Source organism: Perissodus microlepis, chromosome 9 (genome assembly GCF_051167445.1).
Source record: "Perissodus microlepis isolate ML-2025 ecotype Zambia chromosome 9, ASM5116744v1, whole genome shotgun sequence".
Lineage (NCBI taxonomy): Eukaryota > Metazoa > Chordata > Actinopteri > Cichliformes > Cichlidae > Perissodus > Perissodus microlepis.
Window position 1 is genome coordinate 31,814,551 of NC_140469.1, and position 17,434 is coordinate 31,831,984.

At 44.7% G+C, this 17,434-nt stretch overlaps 1 protein-coding gene across 1 annotated transcript in view; it reads right to left on the reverse strand.

The window, feature by feature from the left end:
* Nucleotides 1–6,181: 6,181 nt before the first annotated feature.
* Nucleotides 6,182–17,434, reverse strand: part of dipk1c (divergent protein kinase domain 1C) — a 42,705-nt gene continuing 31,452 nt past the window's right edge. Inside the window, exons 3-9 of the mRNA XM_084940302.1 lie at nt 16,924–17,127; nt 16,785–16,838; nt 16,532–16,713; nt 13,627–13,936; nt 10,437–10,601; nt 7,772–7,846; nt 6,182–7,283 (exon numbers count right to left, since the gene is read on the reverse strand). Of these exons, the coding sequence (XP_084796428.1) occupies nt 7,047–7,283; nt 7,772–7,846; nt 10,437–10,601; nt 13,627–13,936; nt 16,532–16,713; nt 16,785–16,838; nt 16,924–17,127 (1,227 nt within the window). The 3' untranslated portion in view covers nt 6,182–7,046. The remainder of the gene's footprint in view (nt 7,284–7,771; nt 7,847–10,436; nt 10,602–13,626; nt 13,937–16,531; nt 16,714–16,784; nt 16,839–16,923; nt 17,128–17,434) is intronic.

Consider the following 17,434-nt stretch of genomic DNA (forward strand, 5'->3'; position numbering starts at 1 on the left):
AAGGGAAGAAGGACAGATGAGAAATGATGTGCAAAGGTGGCTGAAATAAAACAGACTGTAGTGCTCTGGCTGCAGGCGTGCTCAGTTAAACCCTCACCTTTTTAAAACCTCCAAACTGATGTTTGAACATGAAATCGCCCAAACTGCACCTCAGATATCTGACAGGAAGCATTAAAGCGCTGAGCAGCGGTCTGCATGTAACAGTGTAGGTCTCACTGTAGCAGGAAACAACCTCTGGATGTGCGAGGACATCAAGTCTGCCTAAGCTGTTCTGCTCCTGTCAAAGCTCTGGGTGAATCTGATCGTCGCAGTATCCGAGTAAAGCAGGACACAGTGGCTCACAGTCGGTTTGCTTTGGGAGATCTGGCGTCTTTTTCATCCTGGCTTTACTTTCTGCACTGAAGGTTGAATCATCCTGTCCTGCATCGTGGATGGAGCTGTGGATGAATGTGAAATCAGAGCAGCAGCTGGTTTGAGTCGGCTGCAGGAAAAATCAATTAGTGATGGAGAACGCGATGCGTGTTTGTGTTTCATGGTGCATAGAATTACACATGCATGTGTAACTGCATGTTAATGTATGCCAACGTAAAGGTGTAGCTGTGAGGCTCTCCTGCTCTGAACCTGAGTGTTCCTGTGCAGGTAGACACATCCTACAGATTTCTGTCCTTCATACTTTAGTCTTTATTTTGCATTCTTACCATGCTTGTCTCCACTCGCTGAACCGTCACCTTAAAGTAGAAACGACAGCAGGCTCCATCAGATATGAACAGCCGGCTCAACTTTCTAATGAAGTCCAGAATCCATAAGAACACTTTAACATCTGTGAACCTACATGAGGTTTTACCCAGATCATCATTTTTCAGCCTGCAGGCTCTTCATCAGTGGCTTTGCAGCTCACACACTTTAAACGAGGAAAATATGGGGCCAGTGAGGGGTGGGAAATTCCTCCAAAGAGAGGCCCTTTGGGTGTATCCATCCATCCACAGTCTGAGCCACGGAGGTGGCTTTAGCTCATCCCGTCTGCCATGAGCTGAAACAGGTTAGACCAAAGGCAGGTCATCAAACCGTCACAGGGCTAATACAGAGAGACAAACACCTCCTACATCCACGCCTACGACCAGTTTGGCTTCATCAGTTCACCCACACAGCCACAGGGGGACATGACAGCGCCACACAGAAAGACCCCAGAACAGCAGGAAGTTCAAACCCAGCACCTGCTGAGTGTGAGCAGCACATCACTGTGCCTGATGAGAATCATGTCTTAGCTACCTGCTCACAGCAGTCTGCACTTCATCTTATTGCGTACGAACATCCTCCAGACAAAGTGTCAGGATCACTCAAACTCTGATCGCTCCCAGAAACTCCACCTGAGACCCCAAAACCAGCAGAGAGAAACCACGAGGTCCAAAACCAGTTTCAGTCCTTACTGGAGTCTAAAGACGAGCACAGCTTCAGTAACTCTGTTCTTTAAATGCTTCAATGTTCTGAATAATTTGTGCCTTAAACAGGAAGCACATGTTGGACAGATTCAATACACTGATATCAAACAGGCTGCTCGACCAATATGATGATCAGTGAGGCAGGTCGTTACCGTAGTAACCCACATCACAGCACAGCTGTTCTGTAGTTTTAGACAACGAAACAACTCTGTGACGTTTTCTCTCTTTTCCTCAGTGAAAGAAGCTGAAACAGTTTTCCGTGACGCTCCGTGCAGATGAAGCCGGACACGGTGAGTAACTTTAATGTTTCACCGCCCGCTCGCCCTGCCCTCCTCTTCATCACAGCTCAGAGGGTTTCTGGCTCCCAGCTCGGACCTAACGCGCTGTGAAATGAGCTCGTGTAGAACAGAAGCAACACGCACTGTTATCAGCTTTTATCTCGTCAGCTTTCTGAAGCCTGGCAGAACTCAGCCAGACTTCATGATTGGTGAATTAAAGGCACACAGTGATGCAGAGCACACAAAGTGGAAACGTGTGGGACGGCCATGGTGGGCCTAACAGACTGTACATGAAGGATGGACACCACCTCTGAGCTGAGAGTTCATCTTTGCTTTTTCAAAGCTTCAAACCAAAATACGAGCAGATGTTAAACTTTGCTGAAAAGTGGGCTCCACAGATGTTTGAGCTTTCCTTACTTCAGCTCTCCGTCAGCTGCTCTTCTGTGATTGATGTCTCCGTGATCGTTTCCTCCTCTGTCGGTCTGCTCACTCGAACTCTTCTCTCTCGTGTCACTAAACTGATTTTGTTGTTATTAAAGCCCAGGCGTGGCTCCTCTCTGGGATAATGAAGACCAGTTTGGTGGCTGCTGGAAACCTTAGATATGAGGAAAGTCGATGCAGATGACTTCCCTGATTTCTGATCCAGGAAAACGTCCGCGCTCTTTCAGGCCAAACTGGCTCACATTTCTTCTTTTATTTCCACTGAAAGTGAAATCCCATCTGGGGCTGCAGCTACGTACTGACCCGGTGATGGAAACAGATCACATCACATATCATTGATTAGAAATCTAAAAAGGAGCCAAGAATCCTTTTAAAACAGGAAGTCAGAGCTCACCTCTCTGACTTTCAGCAGCAGCAGCTGTTCAGACGTTTGGAGACGCTGAACAAAGCCCGAGGACTGAAACAGTAAAGCTCTCACAAACAGCCGGACAAACACTCCCACTGGAGGCTTTGCTGCGCTTAGTTTGTCTCCATGTGGGGAAAACATCCAAAAATCCAACATCACACATCAGACACTAAAAATCCCACAAACATAAATCTGTTATGATCTCGTGCTGTTAAAGAGAAATATTTCTTTGGCAAACAGCAGCAGCACAGACCGAGCTGCACGTCTGCACCCTGCACGGACGTCTTCGTCTTTCTGCACTCCTTCCTGGCTGAAGAACTGTTGCTGTTACCTATTACAGCTCAAAATGATGGAGTTTTCAAACCCAAGAAGCAATAAAACTATGAAAACAGCTCAATGCACACAAATCTGTATCTGTAATGTCTGAATATAAAGCTGCTGCCTCTCAGCAGCCTTTGGAGACGGACACGCCCGTGAGACAGAGACATAAAGCTGGGTGACCTTAGTTCACCTGCTTGCTAACAGCAAAATAATACCTGAGGGAAGATGTCAGATCAATAGCCGTACTAACGATATGATATAAACTTATCTGAAGCAACTTGTATGTTTCATTCAGGCTACGTCCACACTAACACGTTTGCGTTTGAAAACACATCTTTCTCTTGCGTTTTCAAAGGTAGGCTATGTCAGTTTGAGCTCATACTTTTGTCATAGATCCGTAAGCATAGAGGGATCCAAACTTCAAGTACTGGTGTTTATTTACACACATCAAAACAAACACAAGTGTTTATTTCCAAGTATAGGATTATTTGCAATCTCCATATTGACTATATGGGTTTCTTGGTCTGCAGTGAACATGCTTCCTCTGCCCCAGCATCTGGTCGTCTAGCAATTCTGTAAAGTAACAATTTCAGTATTTTTACATCTTTAGGGTTTAAGCATTCAGAAAAAACTGTAATATCAGTCTGTAGATGCTCCAGACAGCTTTTCTTCAAATTCTTTAACTCTCACTCGCTTTTGCAACTTTGGACTTTTGTGTTACTCGCAGCAGCAACTCCACCTCATTGTTAGTCCGTTTAAAAAACTCGCTGCTTTTCCTCGACATTCTGCTGCAACGTTTCAAAGACCCGGAAAGTAAATAAACGGCAGACAGAAATGAGGCAGAATCTTCTTGTGTTTCACGCATGTGCAGGACTGGACCGTGAGCGTTTTCGCCCGTTTCAATGTGGATGAACAACTGTTCGTAAACCACTGAAAATGAGTGTAGACGTTTTCAGATGTATCCAGATTAGTGTAGACGTAGCCTTAAAGGTGAATGATGTGCAGGATCTAATGCTGACACATCACAGCTACAAACACCTGAAGAGAGTTCGCTCACAGGTGGTTGGCTTAGTTTAGTTCAGCCACTGATTTTCACACCTTCGGGCTCAAAGGAAGATTTTTAACCTTTGAAAGGATGAAAGGCAGCTGGGTGACCACATTATGACTGGCCTGAGGCAGAGCTGCTAACAGGAGGTGGCAGCAGAAAAAGGCTTTCAGGCGTGCAGCATTTCTTCAGATCAGGTCCATCATGTGTGCGTCACCATCCAGTTTGTTTTAATGCGTTCTGATTAACACAGCGGTCTTCTCGGGTGTCTGGACCTCCTGCACTGCTTCATCGATTTTAATAAATGAAAAGTTGTGTAGACAGGGTGAAATAAAACTGTGAACAAGACAAACCGGCGTGTTGCCAGAAGGAGAATATGAACTTAAAGCAGCAGCTTAAGCAGCTTTGCATGCTGGCAGCACAAACACAGCGTGTGGCCCAGTGTTTAGCAGCGCCACGGTCGGTGTGCTGCTCAGCTTAAATACCCACAAGTCTGTGCTTCCACCACAGGGAGGCCTGTGGTGTTTGATATGACAGGAAGGACATCAGCGGTTGAATCTGCAGCACACATCATGCTCTCCGCTCTGCTTTCCAGTAAAGTCTCTGGAGCGTTTTCAGCGTGAAGTTTGGAGCTTTTGGTTTTTTGTTTTGTTAAAGAAGTGAAAGAGTGGAAAGCTGCCAGGCTGAGCAGAGCTCTGGAAGCTCTCCAGCTGAGTCCTCTCCATAAAGCTGCTGTGGTGACACGTCCAGGAAGCCGACTGCAGCGGAATTAAAACACGCCAGGGACGCATCAGCAGCTCGCTCGCATTTCTACACCTGTAACATGAGGCCTCAGGCGCCTGATGAAAGAAGCTGCAGGGATTCAGTTTGTTAGCCTGGAATCGTCTCTCTGGGGCTCCGAGTTAAAAGAGTCAAACAAAGGAGTTTCCTGCCAGAAGGACCGAATCCCAGCTCGGAGATCTGTGAGTGGACAGTCTGGGCGGTTAGTGTTACAAGCTCTTAACATGAGGTCATCAAGTTTGCAGATACATGCATGACAGCTTTCCACAGTTGGTGCATGATTTATCTGGCATCAAGCCGGCACTGCTGGCTGACTTCTGGCATGATAAGATGTATTTCATCCAGATGTGGGCCAGGCCTGGCATAGATGGCCCTGTCTATGTGATGGCATGCCATATCTAGCCCGATTATGGTTTGGTTTATGTGGCCCAGGCTCATAGAAAACAGGTCTGGCCCGGATCTGGCATGAAGCTGGCACTTCTGACTGACTGGTGTCATGGCAGGGTGTATGCCAACCAGATGTGGGCCAGGTCTGGCAATGAGGCACTATTTATGTTCCTATTTTCCTATTTGAGTTAGAAGACCCAAATGCCATGTTGCAATACTATACTGCTATGGTAGCTAATGTTCCAAATGCAGGTTTGACAGGTTTGTGAGTTTACACTTTATCCAAACCTAGTGAGGGTTTACTCATCTTTGCCAGTGGATGGCTGTAGCTCAGGAGGTAGAGCAGGTCACCTACTCATCGGAAGGTTAGTGGTTCGATCCCTGCCTCCTCCAGTCAGCATGTCAAGAGTATGAATGTAGTTAGGCAGCACTCAGTTTAGAGAAAGTGTGTGATTAGGTAAATATGACATGTTGTATTGAGCACTTTGAGTAATCCGGGTGAGTAGAAAAGCACTATATAAGAATCAGTCCATTCACTGTCTAAACAGAGTTTCATCATGTTACTTTTGCACTATTATGTTCCAACACATGTCGTTATTACATGGCTTAATTAAGGTACACATTAGGCTGACATCTGGGGCAGCACAGGGCCAGCAGTGTGTCTGCAGCTGGCCTTGTGCTGGCCCATGTGTGGGCCACCTCGGGCCACCAAAGGGCCATCATTCTTTGCAGTATGTGGGCCATGTGTAAGCACATTGTGTGGGCCATACCCATTTTGCTAGGTTACTATAGTAACAGACCTTCCAAAAAGTCTGAGCCCAGGTTTGGTGGGAGAAATTCAAGGATTTTTACTGGATGTTGCATAGTAGTAATAAGCAGGTGTTTGTGACTGCTGAGGCTCATATTGGTCTTGTTAAACAAAGAAACTTCCCTGAGGCCTCGCCAGGTCACAAATGTCTTCTTCACTAAGACATTTGACCAAACTATCAGTACATTTTTCAAAATCTGTTATTTTAATACAACATGGAACAGTACATTGTATTTTGTGAGACAGACGTTCTGTACAAACCAAACACACTTTGGATGGATGATATATGTTTTATTGGTATCTGTCTTTGGAACCTGAAAACAGTCGACAACGGGACAAAAACATGTCAAATAAACCATTAAAAACCTTTAAAAGAGGCCAAGAGTCGTTCATTCAGCTGTGAATCAAACATCATTAGTCATACATGTTACATTGTATCTCAGCATTTATCATTCAAACACATTTATTTTCTACAGTTTCTCTTCAAATGAGAGAGCTTCTTTTGAAAAATCTCACTGAGACTAACCAGTTACGTAAAAGGATAATAAATCTGCGAGGATCTGCCCACACTGGATCCCTGGTTCTGTGACGAGACGCTGAATGTTTCCACGCTCGCTGTGACCCAATCAGACGTTCCCAAACGAGCACCTGGACACTCGTGAGCTAAAGGTGATGGATGGAGCTCAAGTTGTTCCACAGCAAACCAGTTCTTAGATCAAAGTTCTCTTTGTTGGAGGCAAAGTTGGACCTTTCCTGAACTCCACCTTAAGTTCTGCTTAAATTTTACAAACTGGGTAGGATGAAACGTCCGTCACTGGGAGCGAGAACACCGTGATTTTTGTGTGTGTGTGTCTAAAACTGTTCATCGTGATAGAGTTCGATGCACACTGAGGTCAAAAGTCTCACTGCTGTGTCTTTGAGATGGGACCTGCTGACGGAGTCACTTTAAGTTACACTCAAAGAACAGGAGTGGCTCAAACTGTGGTTCTGGACCCAAAAATGTGTCAGTGGATGAGTCTTTTCCATCAGTGAGTGGCCAGTCTTACCTGGGGTCTCTGCCCATGAAGAGACCCGTTGATAGTTTTAAAACATTCTCTGGTTTTCTGAGATGCTCCGCCCACATCGACCTTCTCAATACAGCTCAAAAGTTCAGCGCAGTGTGGGCGTGGCCTTTCCCCTCCCATGCCTCTCCGCTTTCATCTGAAGCCCCTCCCTCCTGGATGAGGCGCTTCAGGACACTGAAGAGGCGCTGATGGACGCGCCTGCCGCCTCCTCCTCCTCCTCCTCCTCCTCCACCACCACCACCTCCATCCTCCTCTGACTCCTCCACGCCCCCTTCAGTCGCTGAACACTCCTGCAGAGCTCGCTGCAGCTCCACCTGATGGAAAAAGACAATTTCAACACCAACATCACGTCTTAAACTCTCTAATCCACAAAACTCAGGACTTTAACTGCTGTCCTACATTAGATAATTTGCAGTTCATCAGTGTTTGCAGGAAATCGGGGATTAAAGTCAGCTCAGAGTCGGATTTGATCGCTGAAACCAAATTATTATCCCTCCATCACTGGAATTCCCGAATGATGCTGGTGCCAGTTTCCCTTTCACGTTGGAGCTTCCTGGCTGAGGTTGTATTAAAATGATCTCTGAATCTACAGAAACACTACTGGCTGCTTTGATTGACAGGAGTCCTCCACATGTAACTGTAATTAACCCGGACCTCTGCACTGCGGATGTGCTGGAGCATTTTTAATGGCTTGCTGTGGAGCTGAGAAGGTTCACAGACACAGGAGGACATGCTGGTGTGACAGAGCAGGATGCTGGCATGGGGTGAGATGGACCTCTGAAGATGTTTTCAGATACATTACCTGCAGAGGGAGCGCTGCTTTGGCCCCAAGCAGCGTGGGAGAAAACCACGGTCTAAAAATCTTCTCACAGATCACCTGAAGACGAAGAGGAAAAAGTCACAAATCACACATCAGACTCTCGAATTAGATGAAAAAGAAGAAGAAGAAGAAGAAATCTGCAAAAAAAAAGGGAAAGTTTCCAAGTAAAGAAAAGTGAAGAAGAAGAAGAAGAAGAAGAAGAAGAAGAAGAAGAAGAGCGCATCAGGAGAGGTAATCACAGAGGAGGAGGAGCAGTGAGTCTGAGCAGCACCTGATTGGTTCATCAGTATGCAGACGACATCTCTCTCACACACACACACACACACACACACACACACACACACACACACACACACACACACACACACACACACACACACACAATGACTTCTTTCTCTCCGGAGATGATTGGCAGGTTGAGGGTCATTGCTGGGCGCGCCCAAGAGACACCTGTGGAGCCTCACTTTGGCCAATGGCAGAGCAGCATGTTGTCAGCATGTCATCATCACTCATCTTCATCTTCTCCTTTCTTCTTCGTCTCTTTGTTCTTCGCCTCCTTTCTTCAGTTTTGGTTCAGTTGTCAGTTCATCTGTTTTTTCTCCTCTTTTGTGTCTTTGTTCCTTTTTCTTCATCACCTGAACTCTTTCCCACTTCCTTCCTCTCTGCTCTGACTTACTCTTATTTATGGTGATAATTGATTTTGTTCTGTCTCTGGTTTCTGTTACTTTCCTTTAAATTTCAGCTTCCTGTCCTCTCTCCTGTGATCCGTCCACTCCGTTAGTTTCTAAGGTTCCCGCCTCAGACGCCGCCGTGTTTGCGCCTCCGGTCGTCACCTGTTAGAGAAACAGTTTCCGTCCGTCTCATATTTAAACGTCCTCTTTTGGTGGATGAATGCAGGTATCACGTATCACGAGTCATGTGATACGGGGCGATGAGAGTCTGTCCTGGTGTTGTCACGGCGATGGCGATGGTGACAGAAACGTCGGCTCAGCTTCTTGTGTCCTTTGTCCTCTGAGTTTGACGGGCTGATGAGTCAAAACAGCTTCAAGCTAACACAGATCATCATAATACTACTACTGCTAACAATATAATATAATATAATATAATATTAAAATTGGCTTTAATTTTGTGATTATAATTTAATTTAAAAACAATTTAAAGGTAAAAGTAATTTATTAAAAGTAATTGTAAACGATTTAGAGAAATTCTCGAGGTTATTTCACTTTAATATTATAAATAATAAAAATACTCTCCTAACATCTTCAGTTTAATAATAAAATAATTTTGAACAGCAATGAAACAACAATAACAAGAATAATCATAATTCTGTAAATAAGTAAAGAAAGAGAGGAACCACAGCACAGAAACTGCTGGAATAATAAAGATGACAAATATTTTAATGTGAGCCTAAATCATGACTTCGTGCTGTAACTAATTTTGTGTTTTTGTTTCCAAGCAGATGACAAATGTAACTTTTTTTTTTTCCATATTTAGAGAATAAAAATGTGTCTAATGTGAAGCTGCAGAGCGATGAGCCAGAAACTCCAAATTTATGCAGAAGTTTGGATTTAAAAATGGACTTTTCATGTGAAATACAATCAGATGAAATATTAAGAACATAAATATTTTATTCCCATCAGAGGATCTCAGACATGTGAGAGCAAAGGTCACGACCCCCACACCTCACCGCTCTTTAACAATCATAAACAATAAAAAAGCATCAAGTGAATAAATTCATAAATTAAGTTCATAATTAAAGTACTAAACTCTGCATGAATCTGACATATAGATAAATTGTGTCGACTCTTCAGGTTTAATTTGATACAGAAATAAAATCGACAGAAATGAAAATGAATTTTTCAGTATAAAACTTTTCACTTTTTTCTTTAAAAGTTATTTAATTGATCAAATATACGAAATGCATTTAAAAAAGAGAGAAAATCGTTTCCTCAGCAGCAGTGAGCCTGCAGACAAAATCACCTGCACAGGTAAATAAACAGGTTGAAACTCTGCCTGTCAGCAGGATCAGGCCGGTCAGTAATTATCATTCCACACTTTTCCACACGTGTAATTAGAAGTTGTGGACGATCGACGGTGGAAGAGGAGAAACAGACCAACCCTGTAATTTGCTGCAGAGCGAGCCGACGGCTCAGCGCTCGCGCCGAGGAATCAAAAACATCCACACAGGTGGAAAAAAGACTCGGAGAGGAACAAAGACACTTTTAATTTTAGACGCTTTTGTTTCTCAGAGTTCTGCTTAATTATACAAAATGATTTTTATTTATTATAAAACTTTCTCCTTTTAGCCAGTTTATTTTCTCTGCAGACTGAAAGTTTTATTATTCACTATTATTTTACAAAAAACACAAAACTCGTCTAAAACCTGATCATTTTGTACAGTAAATAGATAAACATAAATAAATACATACGTAATAATAATAATAATAATTTAATAGGAGGGAAAAATAAAAGAGTTAAAGTGTTAAACTGAACGGACTTTGATGGTTTAGTCATGTGACCGCTGCATTTCAGAGAATAAAATCACACCAAATTAAAGTGTCACAATAAAACACATTTTCAGCAGATTTTTACAAAATAAAAGCCCAAAGCTGAAAGTGTCACAGTGAGGTCACAGGGCCTCGCTTACCTGCAGGTTGCTGTTGCTGCGGTGCGGGCTGCACCTGCGTTTGCTCAGGTTACACCTGGACGAGCAGTCGAAGAAGTTGCAGTCGTCGTCGCTGCTGCAGTTCTGTTCCAGGATGTCCCTCATCTTCGGCTCGAAGAACGCCATGTCCACGTCGATCGCCACCACCTGCAGGACACACCAGAGGACACCCACCCTGTGTGAGCCCATCCTGCAGGATTATCCACACCTTATATTTGGTGCAAAACATGACACACAGCCTGGATGTGCTCACGCCATCCCAGCACAAAACGTGTCCCACATGACGAGCTCAGATCTGCCTGAAAAACCTCAGAATTCTGCCCTCGAGCTCAGAAACCTTCAGGTGCTGCGGCTCTATGAACACGGACTCTGCGGGCTGAACACAAACACAGTGATGCCTGAAGTTCTTCAGATATTTGGATGTGTGAGCTGTAACGGCAGATTTGGAGCTCTGTAGAAACAAAAAACTGAAATCCTGCTGTAACAATCTGTGACTGATGCACAGAAAGTGTTTCAAAGCTCAGACTGAAAGGAATGAATTAAATCAACATCACAAAGGTTTTATAATAACAGAAAATTGGTTAAGTGGTGTCACGGCTGAGTCACAGTGAAGTGGGTTCATTTAAATGTTTACACGTCATGAAATTATTATAACATTTTAAACTAATCAGAATTTTAATTTGCTACAAAAGAGACGAGAATCCAATAAAGATGAGCCACTGACAATATTCACTCCACTAAATTCGATCCAGTTTTTAGGACATGGAATCGAAATAAAAGAAAGCTTCTGATAAATTTCTAAACTACAAAAAGACTCTTTTCGTCTTTATTATTCAAATGAGACATTACAGAGATTCTTTTGTGCGGAGGAAAAGTGAAAGGAGTTTTAAAGGCCAAATGTCCCCCAGCAGTAAAATATGAAAACATGTTTTTCAGATTTTTCAGATGAGTGATAAAAATCTCACACAGTTTAAATGTGTGTGTGGGCCTCAGGTCACTCCACTGTTCAAAGCACGTTTACTGCAATGAGTGTTTTTCGTGCACATTTATGACTTCATCGTCTCAAACTCACATCTTTCTCTCCTGAGCTTGTGAGATTTTTCTTTCATATTTATGACTTCAAACTGAAGTTTGGAGGGTTTTCTTGGAGTAACAATCTGCTGGTCTGTAATTATTTAAATCAGCCCTGATGCAGGAGAGACGCACTGACAGGGCGCTCGTTTGTTTTTGGCCCGACAGAGATGAAGATCTTCCACAGGCAGTTTCATTTTTTACAAACAGCTTTGATCATCTGGAACTATTTTCTGCGGTGGATTAATCGTCACGCCGTGCTGTGTGTGTTGATGTCCTGGATTATATTACCAGTTTGTAAGCAGCAGCTTGTCTCTGTGGCACAGAGCCTGGCAGTGCTCGGGAGGTCTGCTGGAAATAATCTGCAGATAAAAATCTCTTTAACGAGATGAAATGATTCCACTCACACCTGGAGTAAACGAGCGCAGGCTGCACGGTGGTTTTACGGTGCTGGCATTATTAAGTGAGGGCAGTTAAACATGTTCCATGTCAGCACTATGACAGGAAAAACATTAATCCTGCGAAACCGGGAAAACAATTGTGAGCCTCTGCTTTACTTGACTTTTGTTGGCGCTACAAACGCCTCATTTTTTCCCTTTAAGTGCTCATTTTCCAGCGATCAGGGGCTGAACAATGAGAGATAAAATAGCTTAGGCTGAGCTGTGATTGTTGGCTGGAGTCCAGCGCCGACCTGAAGTGCTGTACAAACCATAAAAGCTTCAGATAACGCTGAGAAAACAAACCCTGCTCGGTTCCCTCCATCCAGACGCTCCGGCTCTGATTTATGACCACAGGAAAAACACCAAAGTCCACTTCTCATTCTAGAGTAAGCAAGCTTATACTTTTAATTTTAACATTACAGATATTAATAAAGACGGATGAGAAGTTTGATCACGGGGTGATTAATGGGGACTTGGAGATGAGGACGTCTGGCTCCAGCTCATGCAAAACTTTATTTTTAGTCTTTCGTGTGACTGATGGGCCGAGGATCCATCAGAGGTGACAGCCGCTGGATTTGACTCCAGGCACGAGAACAAAGATGCTGAGATTATTTCATCTTTCTCAGAGTTCGGGGACCTTGTTGGGTTTGAGGGTTGAATGAATGAACAATCATCAAAAATCATCAACAGTCCAAAAACTCCACCCTCCAAGGTCTCCGTGTCCTCGTTCATATCTGGACTGCTTCCAGGCTGGTGCCCGTTCCTGGAAATCCCCTCTGATCGTTTCCCTCTGTGAGGCTGTGAGGCACGACCTCCACCCTGGACTTTATTTCAATGGTGTCCGTCAAGTTTCAGGGCGGTAAATCTCAGCCGTCATACAGGAACAGACTGCCGCACACTGCATCAGTGTGCTCTAAAATCATTGGCCTGCCTGTCAGAACTCCGGCAGGTTTTCAGCCAACAGGCCCTCAGACAGGCAGCCAAAATCATCACCAACCCCTCTCACATTCTTCACCCCGCATTTCAATGCCTCCCCTCTGGGCGACGCCTCCGCTGCATTTCCTGCAGGGCTGAGAGGAGGAGGAGCGCCACCATTGTCCCCAAAGCAGCTCTGCTTTTTAACTCCAGCCGATAAGAACATTTCCCACAACAGAAACATAAACTACTCTCTTTTTATACTGCTGACACTTTACTCACTTACAGTTATTTATTCACCTTTCAGTCACTTTTGTGTATATACTGTATATTCTGTGTATCTTAATTGCCCCTTGGGGATAAATAAAGTCTTTCTGATTCTGATTCTGATAATGTGCGTGAACGTCCTCACAAAGACAGAAGTACCCAGGTGTGTGTTTGCACAATGACCTTCTCTCCCCAGCAGCAGTGTCACATCTTCTTCCTTTAGCTAAAAAAATATCTGTTCAAGAAAAACCTCACGTAATCCGCCGTCCAGCATCTGATTTCCATCTTTGCTCTAATAGCTTTCTAAAAACACGTCCCTTTTATCTCTTTTCTCCCAATTCCCTGCTCTGCTTTCATCCTTCTTACGTTCATTATATCCTCAGCCAGCATTAAGGCCATTCAGCCCTCCTCCGTGGTTTCTGAGTCACTGCGAGGACAAAGCAGAGTGAGCGTGTTCAAAGTCACACCTGAGGACTTACCGTGAGGTCCTTCCTGATGGCAAAGTTCTCCGGTTTGATGTCGCAGAGGTGTAGCTTGTGGGTGAAGTCATTGTCAAAGTGCCACACCATGTCCAGGAAGCTCAGCGCGATGCGGTGCATCATCTCTCGGGCCGTCCACCTGGCTCGGTCTCCGCCTTCACCCTGATCCTGAACCTCAGAAATGGCCACGTCATCCAGGGAAAAGATGTTCTGGTCCCAGGCGTGCCCGGCTGAGAGGTACTCCACAGCGTAGAAGTGACCACAGGAGCCCAGCACCTTGGCCACGTGGGTGCTGAGGTCCTGCAGGACTCTGGAGACCAGAGGGAACAGAAAGCAGATACAATGAGGCCAACGTGATGTCACAGGAAGTCATCATCAGGACAAACATGGAGACAATGAGCTGAAAACTGATAAAACAAGTGTCTTTACTCAGAAGAAGGTTTAAGCTCCAGAGAAGAGTCAGTACTGGAGCTGTTACACTGATCTGTGGACCAGACTCCAATCACAGAAACATTTTACCTCACAGGATGAGTTTGATCCTCTACCAGAGATATCATGAAGTCTTTCTTCATAACTAAACTCTGAGGTGTTCTGGCAGTATCGGGGTCATTCCTAAATCCCAGTTCTTTTGATTTATATATATTATGTTTGTTCCATCATTTATCTGTGAGCGCCACGCTACGTTCTCAGTTTGTGATGGATGGATGGATGGATGGATGGATGCACACATGGATGGACAGATGTTGGATGGATGGATTAATAAATGGATGGATGGACACGTGGATGGACACATGGATGGATGGAGGAAGTTGGATAGATGGATGGATGGCCACATGTTGGATCAATGGATGCATGGATGGATGGATGGATGGATGGACACGTGGATGGACACATGGATGGATGGAGGAAGTTGGATAGATGGATGGATGGCCACATGTTGGATCAATGGATGCATGGATGGATGGATGGATGGATGGATGGACACGTGGATGGATGGAGGAAGTTGGATAGATGGATGGATGGCCACATGTTGGATGGATGGATGCATGGATGGATGGATGCATGGATCGATGGATGGATGGATGTTGGATGGATGGATGGATGCATGGATGGATGGATGGATGGATGGATGGACACGTGGATGGACACATGTTGGATGGATGGATGCATGGATGGATGGATGAATTGATGTTGGATGGATGGATGGATGGATGGATGCATGGACACATGGATGGACAGATGTTGGTTGATGGATGCATGGATGGATGGATGAATTGATGTTGGATGTATGGGTGGATTAATGGATGGATGGATCGATGGATGGATGGACACATGGATGGACAGATGTTGGATGGATGGATTAATAAATGGATGGATGGACACGTGGATGGACGGAGGAAGTTGGATAGATGGATGGATGGACATGTTGGATGGATGGATGCACGGATCGATGGATGGATGGACAGATGTTGGTTGGATGGATGGACACATGTTGGATGGATGGATGCACGGATCGATGGATGGATGGACAGATGTTGGTTGGATGGATGGATGGATACATACATGGATGGACAGATGTTGGTTGGATGGATGGATTACACTTGTTTCTTTATACAGAGAAATGCTGCTGTGCTGTATGTAGATTGGATAAGCCTGCTGGGTCACACACACGTGATGGTCCAGTGTTCATGCTTCATGACCTGTTTTTGGTGCAGAGTGAGAACTTTGTGCATGAACGTAGCTCCACCAGTCTAAGTGGAAATGTGCAACCTCGCTCATCTGTGCTTTTGTACCCCTTCACAGTCGAGGTCTGTGCACACAGAGGTTTGCACGTTTCCAGCAGTGGATCAGTCTTTGTGGGCCGAGCAGTTTTGGTTCGTTACCTTCTGGTAACTTGAGTTCTTGAACTTGAAGGAATCATCACGGATGAAAATCTGGAGACCACACAGGTGTTTTTATCTGATCTCGTTTATGAGCCATTACTTTACTTCCTGTCTCTTTGGGGGCATGCTGACTGTCGTCTACTCCAGGAAATACAGCAGCGTGTCCTTCACACAGGCTTCCTTCAGTAAAACTAAACTAACCCTCTAAGCTGTAACAGCCTCGGCTGTCTAACCACACACCTCTCTGTCTCCTCCCTCCTGCTCAGTGAAGGTGAACAGAGCTCAGACACCAAAACACTTGAGTGTGACCACATTTGTCCCAGTGATGTAAAATAATGTTCTCTATAAAACAGAATGATGAATGAGTTCTTCTTCAGGTGGGGATAAAATGTGGAAAACACTTTTAATCAGCTGCAGCTCCATGAGAGCTGATATCAGACTCTGTGGTGTCTCCAGCTCCTCTGTTGTGTCTGACCTGCAAAGCTCCACATTCACACAGCTGCTTTCCTCCATTTGTCACTGCAGCAGCACAGGTCACCTCCACTCACTGCTTTTATTTTTGGATGCCAGCCTGCCGGTGTCTGAACGTCTGTGCTCTCAGACTGAAGCTAATTTCACTCGTTTTCTTTTTGTTCTCCAGTTGTGCTCATGAAAAATCTGACATTTTAAAAGTGAAATGTGAACAAAGAAGCCAGGACTAAAACGTTTTTTAAATTATCTTTTGGTCATTTTTCTTTAGGATTAAAACTCAGAGACAAAACATGACATATTTCAGCTGCTTCACAGGAAAAATCACAAAATGTTTTACTTTGAAAGTAAACTTTGGCAGTAAAAATGGAGATCCTGTCTGTGCTGTCAGGTTCTCAGGTAAACCCCTGAACCTCGAACTCGATTTAAACCCTCGATTAAACAGGCGAGCATCGATCTTCAATAAATGCATCTGTTTATTGGAGCATCTCAGAACCTCAGGAAGAGTTAAACATACTGACACCATCCAAATCCTCCACCTGTTCAGGGTTTACCTGAGGAAGGTGTACTCCTCCTGCTGCAGCAGGGCCCAGAGCGAGGCCAGCTCCGCTCTTGAGTAACTCATCTCTCTGTTTTTCAGCTTTTTGCCCAAAAGTCTGGCCAGGGAGCTGTTGTTCACTCCTCCTCCTCTGTCTTCATCCTCGTTCTCCTCAGCCAGCCCCAGGGAGTTTCGTACCTGAGGTGACAGGAAGTGAAGTTTGACTCATAGAAACTTTGACTCGTCAGCACCAAACTGAAGCCGCTTACCTCCAGAGTGGCGTAAAAGACGACATCGAGCGGGGAGAGCTCTTCGGCTGCGTCCTGTGGGGGCGAGGACAAGCAGGAGAGTTATTTTAAAACAAGCTGCCCTTCCCGGAGCGAGTGGGCACGAGGGTGGTGACATCACCTGGTAGTCCAGAATTCCCAGAGGCTCGTAGGAGGAGAAGTTCTCCAGCTTGGACTTGAGGATGATGGGGCTTCCTCTCCAGCGCGCCTCGATCACCTTCTTCCCGTTCTCGTAGTAGAGGCAGCGTTTGTACTCGACCAGGCCGAGCACGCACAGGTCCTCGCACATGTCGCCCGTCACCGAGCCCTCGCTGAACTCCAGACACTGAGACACAGAGCAGAGGTCAAAGGTCACTCGGCAACATCTTTTCATTCAGTCTGATAATGTTCCTTTCAGCAGCTCCGAGGTTTCCCCTGCAGCGAGCACGCAAAACATTAAAAAACAGCTGTCAGCAGGTTTTACAATGAAAATATTAAAACCCTGAATATTTATTCATGTTAACTAATACTTTTTATTTATTCATGAACTTAAATTTATGACTTTAATCTCAGAAAACATAAGATTTGTTTCTGCTCTCTTAGAAAATCTAATTTTTCCTCAAATATTTATGACTTTAATCACACATGATGTT